This window comes from Caloenas nicobarica, chromosome 3, assembly GCF_036013445.1.
Source record: "Caloenas nicobarica isolate bCalNic1 chromosome 3, bCalNic1.hap1, whole genome shotgun sequence".
NCBI classification, from domain to species: Eukaryota; Metazoa; Chordata; class Aves; order Columbiformes; family Columbidae; genus Caloenas; species Caloenas nicobarica.
Genome location: NC_088247.1, coordinates 76,715,348 through 76,725,621, shown reverse-complemented (window position 1 = coordinate 76,725,621; position 10,274 = coordinate 76,715,348). Strand labels below are relative to the sequence as shown.

The following is a 10,274-nucleotide window of genomic DNA, read 5'->3' as shown; positions in this document are numbered from 1 at the left end:
CTCGCCGGAGTATGCTGCGCTGCCTCTCTTCGGTGCAGAGGGGGTGTTACCCTCTCCCCGGAGCAGAAGGGGGATTCTTGCGGTTACCAAATTTGCAGGAATGTAAATGAGCACGTTTTGTGAGCGCGGAGGGGAGGGGGAGGAGGGTTGCACATTTTACAGCTCACTGACCATTTGGCGATCCATTGAGAGGAGGGTTTGGAAAAGTGGCTCCTTTGTGACAGCTCTAGCCAGATTGGGGGGCTGCTCATTTGCATCTCATTAGGCATGCAGGCGGCCGGCGGGATATAAGGGAGGCAGGCGCCCAAGGAGAGGCAGATCCTTAGCGCTTCACCCTCGGAGAGAGCCGCCGAGCCGCGGCGCGGAGCAGGCACCCCCCCTCCCTCGTAGGAGCACACCCGGACACGCTCCGTGCGCCGCTATTGAGACACGAGCTTATTTTTGTTGGCTGGGATTCCTCTAAAAACAAAAGTAAGCCCACAACAAGGAAAGAGAGCTTCGCTTCTTTTGAAAAGAAAAAAAGAAAGAAAAAAAAAGAAAAAGAAAAAGGAAAGAGGAGGATCAAGACTCCGAGGTGACCTGCCCGCCGTCGCTGCTGTTTGACACCCACCAGCCCTGACGTGCGCAGGGCGAGTGCAGCCGCGCAGAGCTGCTCCCGCATCTCACCGCACCGGGAATTATCGCCGCTGCCGCCGCGTCCGCCGCTGCCTCTGCAGGGATTTCCAGATCGCCGATTTTTAATCTTCCTTGGGAAGCCTCTTCTCTGCCTCTGTTGGGAATTAAATTGCCTTTTAAAAATTTTTTTATTTTTATTTTTTTCTTCCTGGAGAAAAGGAGGAACACCGTGGATTGGGAAAGAAAAAGTGTTTAGCAGATTAATCTTAACCTTTCTTTTTTATTATTTTTCCCCTCTCTTTTCTTTTTCTTTTGCCATCCGTAAGAGCTGTCAGTCGCTGACAGTCTACACCTAGAGGTATCGACAGAGGGGAAAAAAAGTCAGAGACACTCCTGGAAGAAGGAGACCGTGACACTAACTCTTCCAGCTCTGCTGGGTCGAGCGGCTTTGGCCGCTCTATTTTTCCCTTCCCTCGAGAGACAGTTTCCCCTTTCCCCTCTGACGAGAAGACAAGAGAGAGGAAAGCGAGGGCACCAGAGCTGCCCCTCCAAAATGGGAGGTCTGTTCCTGCTGACGCTTGCCCTCCTCTCGGTGCTGCTCGGCCGCTGCCAGGTAAGTGCCTTCGGGGGGCGGGGGGAGCTGAAATGCCTGCGGTGGTTCCTGCGCCGGGGCGTCCCGCGGGGCTGCCGGGCACAGTCACTGCCTGTGGCAGCCGGGAGAAGCGGGAAGGGGAGTCGGGGAGGGGAGCCTCAGTCCCGCTGATGCCCGGCGGGGTTGAGGTCGGGCCGGGGGAGCGGGCTGCTCGGCGGGCTGACGGCCGCGGTCCCCACCCTGCAGGTCGGCTGCTCCGGGGTCTTTGAGCTGAAGCTGCAGGAATTTGTCAATAAGAAGGGGCTGCTCAGCAACCGCAACTGCTGCCGCGGGGGCGGCCCCGGCGCTGGCGGGCTGCAGCAGTGCGACTGCAAGACCTTCTTCCGCGTCTGCCTCAAGCACTACCAGGCCAGCGTCTCCCCCGAGCCGCCCTGCACCTACGGCAGCGCCATCACCCCCGTCCTCGGCGCCAACTCCTTCAGCGTCCCCGACGGCGCGGGCGGCACCGACCCCGCCTTCAGCAACCCCATCCGCTTCCCCTTCGGCTTCACCTGGCCCGTAAGTGGGGGGCGGCGCGGGAGGGGGCAGCCCACATCCCGTCCCATCCCGTCCCGCCCAATCCCATCCTATCCCTCCCGTTCCACCCCACCCCACACCCCCCGGCCGCCCCAGGCAGGTGAACTGCCATCCGAGGGGCCGCCGATCCCCTGAGGGTGTCTTGGGGCGGGCTGAGTAACCCCTGGGAGGCTGGGGTAGCTGCCTCCTGGCCCTGCCCTCTCTCACGCTCTCCCGGCGTGTTGTCTCTACTCCTTCTTTCCCCAGGGCACCTTTTCGCTCATCATTGAGGCTCTGCATACGGACTCACCTGACGACCTCACCACAGGTAACTGTCCCGAAATAGACCCCTCACTGGAACAATCCCTGCCCTGCGGCCCCATTCAGCCCCTCTCTCTGTGATGTGTAGCACATTCCCCCACCCATCCCTGCTCCATTTCGGGAGACCATGGGAAGAGAGTCCAACCTGTTGGCACATAGCCCTATCATACTGCTTTTGCGGTTCCCTTCTCACCAGATACCCCATGGAGCATCTTCCTCTGCCCACTTCAGGCTCCCTAATCACGCCTCTCCTCTCCACTTTCACACAGAAAACCCCGAGCGCCTCATCAGCCGCCTGGCCACCCAGAGGCACTTGGCGGTGGGTGAAGAGTGGTCCCAGGACCTGCACAGCAGTGGCCGCACTGACCTCAAGTACTCCTATCGCTTTGTGTGCGATGAGCACTACTACGGAGAAGGCTGCTCTGTCTTCTGCCGCCCCCGGGATGATGCCTTTGGTCACTTCACTTGCGGAGAGCGTGGCGAGAAAGTCTGCAACCCAGGCTGGAAAGGCCAGTACTGCACTGAGCGTGAGTGTCCACCTTCTTGTCTCCCTGGGTGCCAGTTGCAGCTGTGTCCCCTAAGCTCTTGGGGGGGTGTTTCTCTGACATCAGGTCCCGTGGGAAAGGGGGAACCAAGCAACAGCATGTGGAGGTCTGGTGCTGTGTACAGGCTTTACTGGTGCAGGGGACAGGAGGTCCTCAGAATTACCACAGAAAGTTAACTCAGCCCCTTCTCAAACTAATATAATGTCAGTGCCAATGTTACACTCTTGCTCATTTGCTGTAGACATCAAGTCTGATAGCAAAATGTTCAGCAGTTGCTTGAGGATTTATTAAAATATATCAGGACTACTTTTTATACCTAGCCATCTCTTCAAACATAGTACATCGATACCATCATCTACAGGGTACATGGCTTCAGGAGAGGGAGCTAGGTTTTGGCAACATCTATGCAGCAGGCCTATTCATAGGTTTGTTATGGCCTGATCTTGCCACCTTGTATTGTGAAGAAGTATTAGGAAGCCCAAGATATTCTCTGCAGCCTCTAGACCTTACATTTTTCATTTGGGGTACTCAAAAACTGCCATTAGCAGAGACTGTTCCATAAGAACATTCAACTTCTTCCCCATCTCAGAATGGCACAGAAGACTGTACCATTGCCACAATCATTACTACTAATGAAGTAGTGAGGGACATAAATTTTAAAGTACACCTGATCTCGAAGTCGTTGGGGAATATGGTGTGTTGATATAGCAGGACACCTGGGAGAGTAAGCAGATCACAGAGACGATAGTCAGAGATGTCAGATACCTCCAGCTTTGTATGAGATTGGGGTCCCTTTGTAGTGGTGTACACCCAAACACGCAGACTGAGCTCCTACTACAGCATGTGATGGCATTCTCTGTTTGTGTGTATACACATATCTGAAGTATGCTGTCAGATGATGTACTGGGCGAGTACTCTACTCCAGTCATCAAAGCGCCAGCCAGGCAGGGAGAAAACAGTTATAGGCTGTAAAGCAGCCTCACGGTTTTCTTCTTATTGTGTTTTTGTTTTTCTTAAAGCCCACCTACACTGTGGTCTCAGCTGAACTGCTATCCATACTGATTATTCACACTGTTAGTGACCGCTAGGATGCTTTCAGCAGTTCATGGTCCAAAGTTGCACGATAAACAGCAGGCAGAGGAGCCTGCATTTCCTTTGATAGTGTTTTAAATAGGAACTACAACCTTTCCCATGGTCAAAAGTGCCTAGACCAGTTGTGTCAATGGGTGGGGAAAAAGGAAGCATTTTGATAATGAGCTCTTTCAGGGCTGTCAGCACTTTTGGATGCCTGTTCATTGCTGCTCTTCCCATAGCAAAGTAGAAGGCTGTCTGTCTTTCTTGACTTGTTACATAGGTTCTTTGCTCTGCTTTCCCTCCCAGAAAAAAACCCAGCTTATAACAGCAATGCAAACCTACTAAGCAGGGGAGATGTGTTTATGTGTGCATGCAAAAAGAATGTTTTGCTGTTGGCAAGTGGAGCTGCCAGTTGCAGATTGCTTCCCGTGGCCTTGCCCCCAGCTCCATTCTTTCCAACTTGGAGGCAATCTGATTATCAGTGCAGATTCTTTCTTTCTTTTTCTTCACCCCCCCTTCCCCTCGCATGCCATTGTCTCTGGCTGGCTTTGTTGTATTAAAACTTTGCAGTGCCTGCTTAATGAGTTCCATAACCAGGCAAAGTAATGAGCAGAAGTCCTTTTTTCCCCTTCCCTCATCCTCCCTCCCGCTGGCCTGCTTACCTCTTTTACCAGGGCTGCACCCACCCACCCACCCCTTTTTGGAGCAGGGCGGAGGCGGGGGAGGAGGGAGGAAGAACTTTAGACTTATTTATTTGAATAAGAAAAAAAAAAAAGTTTTTTTGCAGCGAAATCACGCGCGTGCCATAGATTAACTGTGGGCAGGGATAGGCTGCCCGGCCGCCGGCCGCCAGCCCCATTGGCTCCGGGGCCGGGGTATTGTTGCAGTGGGGCAGCTGCTGGGAGAGAATAGACAATAGAGCAGCTGTCTTGCACTGGCACCCTGCACACCAGCTGTCCACTCTTATCTGCACACACACTTTTGGGGGATATTAAGAGGTGGAGCTGTGTGCATAGAATTGGAAAAGAGGACTTCTGACCCTCACTGGGAAGGGAAGGAGGGGGTGAGGGGCTGTGGGGACGGGAGCAATTGTGAGCCTTCTTTTGTCTGTGTGCAACTGTATTAAGAAGAATGCTCATCCCCGGCGATAAGTAAAGTGCCCAGTTACAGGGTGAGATCAATACTCCTGCGGACTCCAGAGATTAACTCAGCTGTGCTTAACTGCCCTGACCTAGTGAAAGGGGCTCACTCCCCACCCGCAAGGTGCTCTTGGAATCGGTCTTGTGAAAGCGAGTGTTTGGCCCCAGTGCTGATGTCTCTCCCTGCTTGGTTTCTTTATAGCAATTTGTTTGCCTGGATGCGATGAGCAACACGGCTTTTGCGACAAACCTGGGGAATGCAAGTAAGTTTTCTACTCCCCTCCTGCTCCTGTCTTTTGTCTTTAACGTTGATGGTCATTTGAAGGGTCAGTTTAAGTGCCTTTCTTCATATTAGATGGTAGTTTGAGAAATCCAGGTGATGCTAGATCAAAGTATTAATCTACAAGTCAAATATCAGTGCTATTAATATTAACCTAATGAGTTTACAGTGCTGTGTGTAAGATTTAGCTGTTTGTTATTAGAGTAAACAAATTAACTACCTGGAACCATGGCTCTATCTAAGGAAGTGGAAGAAATAGCTGGGCCCGATGAAAGCTGATGCTACAGTTGGACTCGGTGACTTTCTCACATGAAGGATCACTGAGGACTTTTAGGAAACTTGATCCCTGGCATCAGTGTGTTTGCAGAGTTTGTGATAGGGTTTCCAACTATAAGCAGTCTAAATCTGACAAGACTTTGTTGTTGGTTTTTTTGTTTGTTTGTTTATTTATTTTTTTTTTCCAGATGCAGAGTGGGTTGGCAGGGGCGATATTGTGATGAGTGCATCCGATACCCAGGCTGTCTTCATGGTACATGTCAGCAGCCATGGCAGTGCAACTGCCAAGAAGGCTGGGGTGGCCTTTTCTGCAACCAGGGTGAGTTCTCAGTCCTTGCCTGTGTGTCTGTTTTAAAATGCAGAGAGCAAGTGGCTATTTCCAGCTCACCCACTCTGTGCTAGCTTTGCAAAGTAGCAAGTATATTGACTGCTCTCTTTTTTTAAAAAAATCTTTTATAGACCTGAACTACTGCACCCACCACAGGCCCTGCAAGAATGGTGCCACATGCACCAACACTGGTCAGGGGAGCTACACTTGTTCTTGTCGACCTGGGTACACAGGCTCCAACTGTGAGACTGAAATCAATGAATGTGATGCCAACCCTTGCAAGAATGGTGGAAGCTGCACTGTAAGTTTGAGTTGCTTGTGCCATCTGAAACCCCAAGGGAGGAGTTAATGTCAGTTTTACTGATTTTCAGAATTGCTTTTTGGATTTCAAAGCAGCTTTAGATAAATATTTTGAACATTTTGGATTTCTTTTCCCACAGGATCTTGAGAACAGCTATTCCTGTACCTGCCCCCCGGGCTTCTATGGTAAAAACTGTGAGCTGAGTGCAATGACTTGTGCTGATGGTCCATGCTTCAATGGTGGGCGATGCACCGACAACCCTGACGGGGGATACAGCTGCCGCTGCCCACTGGGTTATTCTGGGTTCAACTGTGAAAAGAAAATTGATTACTGCAGTTCCAGCCCTTGTGCTAATGGTAAGGCCAAACATGCTACAGTGACCTTCTAAAAGGAGACCATCCAGTTACTTTGGCTTCTGGTCTGGAGTTCATAACAAGGCCCATGGATCAATCATGGTCCAAGTCATGTCATGTCATGTCATGTCATGTCATGTCAATAGTTGACTTGGTGGAGGAACTATACTTAAAAAGTAGTGATGTGGTTTGGGACACTGCTACAGATAGCATTTTTTCAAGGAGTGACAGTGGCCAGGTAACTTGACTTGAAGCTTCATGCATAAAAATGTGGAGGATTATACTTGCAAATGTTTTGCAAAGACTCTTTGAGGTCCATGGATGCAAAATGCCATACAAGTGCTAAATATTATTACTTGTAATCTGATAACAGTAATCTTCTTGTTTTGATTAAACTAGTGAAAACTTCCTTTACTTCAGTCCTCCTCATTCATTGCCACTCAAACTCTGTAACGTCAGATTGTGATGTTAACCTGATCTGGACTAGCTTTGTTGTCTAAGCTGGGTGAAATGTCAAAAAGGGACTAGGATGGGGAATGAAAAGTAGATCTGATAAACTAATATTTTCCTTAAAAAACCCCCATACTTTTTATGGTGTGTCAGACTTTGCAAAGGTTGAACTAACCTCTCAAAAAGAAAGCTTTTCTCAGCTGCCAGTGGTGATGGTCACCCCGCGAGCAGCAGGTGGGAGGCTGTTGGGTCTGGCTGCCCACCACTCAGCACTTGTCTCTCTTGATGTCTTGCAGGGGCCCAGTGTGTTGATCTGGGGAACTCCTACATATGCCAGTGCCAGGCTGGCTTCACTGGGAGACACTGTGATGACAACGTGGACGACTGCGCCTCCTTTCCCTGCGTCAATGGAGGGACCTGCCAGGATGGCGTCAATGACTATTCCTGCACCTGCCCCCCAGGATACAACGGGAAGAACTGCAGCACCCCGGTGAGCAGATGCGAACACAACCCCTGCCACAACGGGGCCACCTGCCATGAGAGAAACAACCGCTACGTCTGTGAGTGTGCCCGGGGGTACGGCGGGCTCAACTGCCAGTTTTTGCTCCCTGAGCCGCCTCAGGGACCCGTCATCGTCGACTTCACTGAGAAATACACAGAAAGCCAGAACTCCCAGTTCCCCTGGATCGCTGTCTGCGCCGGGATTATTCTGGTCCTGATGCTGCTGCTGGGGTGCGCTGCTGTGGTTGTCTGTGTCAGGCTCAGAGTGCAGAAGAGGCACCACCAGCCTGATGCCTGCAGGAGCGAGACTGAGACCATGAACAACCTGGCGAACTGCCAGCGTGAGAAGGACATTTCCATAAGTGTCATTGGTGCCACTCAGATTAAAAACACGAATAAGAAAGTAGACTTTCACAGTGATAACTCTGATAAAAATGGCTACAAAGTCAGATACCCATCAGTGGATTACAATTTGGTGCATGAACTCAAGAACGAGGACTCTGTTAAAGAGGAGCACAGCAAATGTGAAGCCAAGTGTGAAACGTATGATTCAGAGGCAGAGGAGAAAAGTGCAGTACAACTAAAGAGGTATCTCACATCTGAACGCAGGGGGTAGCTTGACTCTGAAGAGGGGTGGTGTCCTATAGGTAGCATTAAGCAACATCCATCTGACTTGTGTTGTTTCTTTTTGTCTTTGACAGTGATACTTCTGAAAGAAAACGACCAGATTCAGTATATTCCACTTCAAAGGACACAAAGTACCAGTCGGTGTATGTCATATCAGAAGAGAAAGATGAGTGCATCATAGCAACTGAGGTGAGTATACCGCCTGGCAGTTGGACCAGAAGAGGAAAGTCTCAGTGACCCTCTTCTAACACACGTCAGGGCAGCTACACTCTTTTTCATGGTGCCACAGCCATTTGTACCTGTTGAAATCCAGCCCACATGAGTTTGTCATGCTGTGTATGTTGTAAAGACAAGCTCAGTGACATGCTGCTGTAGATGTTATGGGTACAACAACTTTTGTAGACAAGGGTACAAAATAGTGTGGTTGCGGTCTGCTGACCTACCCCTTCGTGTGCTTCATGCAGCAGCCATTCTTGCCTGGTGCAAAGGCAGAGTCCCAACTCTTTGCAGCCTTACAGCCCTCTTCTTACTTTCCATTAACCTCTCCTGATCTCTGCTCATGTTTTCTCTCATCAGGTGTAAATCAGAGGCAATATGGCAAGGTGGTTGTTCAGAACAATTTCAGAGGAGATGTGCCCCAATGAATGCTGCTGAAAGAGGAATGGGAGATAGATTCCTTCACTGACTGCTGCTGAGAAACTAAATTCAGGCTTGAGCTGGTTCTCTACTGAAGTTAGCAAAGTGACTGCAAAATAAACAAGATGGACATCAGGCAAGGGTCTGTGTTCAAGGATTACTGTTGCACTGCCTTTTACGAATTTTATCATTGCACTATGGTCAGTTGCTTTTCTATATATATTTAAATGAATGGACTTAATTACTACATAAGAAGCATGCACTGCCTGAAGTGTATATTTTGGATTCTTATGAGCCAGTCTTTTCTTGAATTAGAGACACAAACACTGCCTTTATTGTCTTTTTTGATACTAAAATGTGTTTTTACTAGGTGAGAAAAAGTGTGTTATTTTTTTGAATTTGTAAAAATATTTTCATGATAATTGTAAAGCTTGAGTATTTTGTGATGTTCATTTTTTTATAATTTAAATTTTTTGGTAAATATGTACAAAGGCACTTCGGGTCTATGTGACTATATTTTTTTGTATATAAATGTATTTATGGAATATTGTGCAAATGTTATTTGAGTTTTTTTTACCGTTTTGTTAATGAAAAAATTCATTTTAAAAATATTTTTCCAAAATAAATATTATTAATGATAATCAGAGTGCTATGTTTATTCCATAACCGATGATGAACTGATTGAACCTTGCAACCAGGCATCTGACAGGCTTCTGTGGACTCACAGGTGGATGGAGTAGGACCAAGACTTATCACAAAGATGGGGAAACAACTTGTTCTGTGTAGACTGCCCCTTCTTTCCACTCCTAACCTTCTGAACTGTTGACCCCGTGGTTGTGCTCACTCTTACCCCAAAGGCAAATGTCTGTCAAGACCCTGAGTAATGTTTGCTCAGTCATGTTGGGCTGTGTATATATTAAACACATTTGGCACCGCTTCCTGAGGAAGAGCAACGTGAGTGCGCTCCATTGCAATCCAGAAACGGGGCTCATTGTGACTCAGTTCTTCATTTCTTTTAACCTCAAACACTTGCCTGGAGCCCAGAGGAGTTTGGGACACCCAGGGTACACCAGCGAGGTCCCCCTGGCTCAGGCCCTTGGTGCTCATCTATGGGATGTGAGCTCCTCCAGTCACACCTGCCAGGGCACTGGCACTTCCAGCCCTGGGAAGGGGTGACACCGAACTGACTGATGGCCACAACTCTCCTGGCTGTGATACCTGTCTAAAGTATTAGCTGCATCTTTGGTTTCAACCCTGCCCCTGGTGCCTGCTCCCTTCACACTGGGTCAGGGTGTGATCCCATCCCCTGGCTCGGTCCCAAATGCTCAGGCAATTTCCCCAGTTAAGTTTACTCTAACAAGCTCTTCTTCAGGCTGTGCTGTGTGTTAAAACAGAAATAGGCAACGTGTTCATCCACTCCAGGAAGAAAAGGAAAATCTAGGAAATAATTTATTTTTTAAACTATTAAAGCTGAACCCACACCAATCATTGTGGGCCACCTCCTGCATCTTCTGGAGGCTGCAGAAAATACTGTTTCCACACCCTTCAAGGGAGGGAGATGCTATCCTAAGTGCAAAGAGTGGGCTAGCAGATACAATCAAACAATTATTGCGGCAGTTGATATATAACTATAAAGTATAAATGTGCTCCCCTTGTTTTAGTGTACATAAGTACCTGAACC

At 48.9% G+C, this 10,274-nt stretch overlaps 1 protein-coding gene across 1 annotated transcript; it reads left to right on the top strand.

Annotated features, from left to right (window-relative positions):
* Positions 1–1,168: 1,168 nt before the first annotated feature.
* On the top strand, positions 1,169–8,904 carry DLL1 (delta like canonical Notch ligand 1). The gene is made up of 11 exons (XM_065631631.1): positions 1,169–1,228; positions 1,454–1,765; positions 2,030–2,090; positions 2,353–2,610; positions 5,044–5,104; positions 5,586–5,716; positions 5,857–6,026; positions 6,166–6,382; positions 7,126–7,918; positions 8,032–8,146; positions 8,534–8,904. Exons 1-11 carry the CDS (start codon positions 1,169–1,171, stop codon positions 8,537–8,539), a joined length of 2,184 nt encoding a protein of 727 aa, XP_065487703.1. The 3' UTR covers positions 8,540–8,904.
* Positions 8,905–10,274: the final 1,370 nt, after the last annotated feature.

Bases quoted from the DNA above. Each gene is read 5' to 3' on its own strand.
- DLL1 (XM_065631631.1), top strand. From the start codon at position 1,169: ATGGGAGGTCTGTTCCTGCTGACGCTTGCCCTCCTCTCGGTGCTGCTC. The intron at 1,229-1,453 runs GTAAGTGCCTTC...CCCACCCTGCAG, and splicing joins TGCTGCTCGGCCGCTGCCAG to GTCGGCTGCTCCGGGGTCTT. The intron at 5,717-5,856 runs GTGAGTTCTCAG...AATCTTTTATAG, and splicing joins TGGCCTTTTCTGCAACCAGG to ACCTGAACTACTGCACCCAC.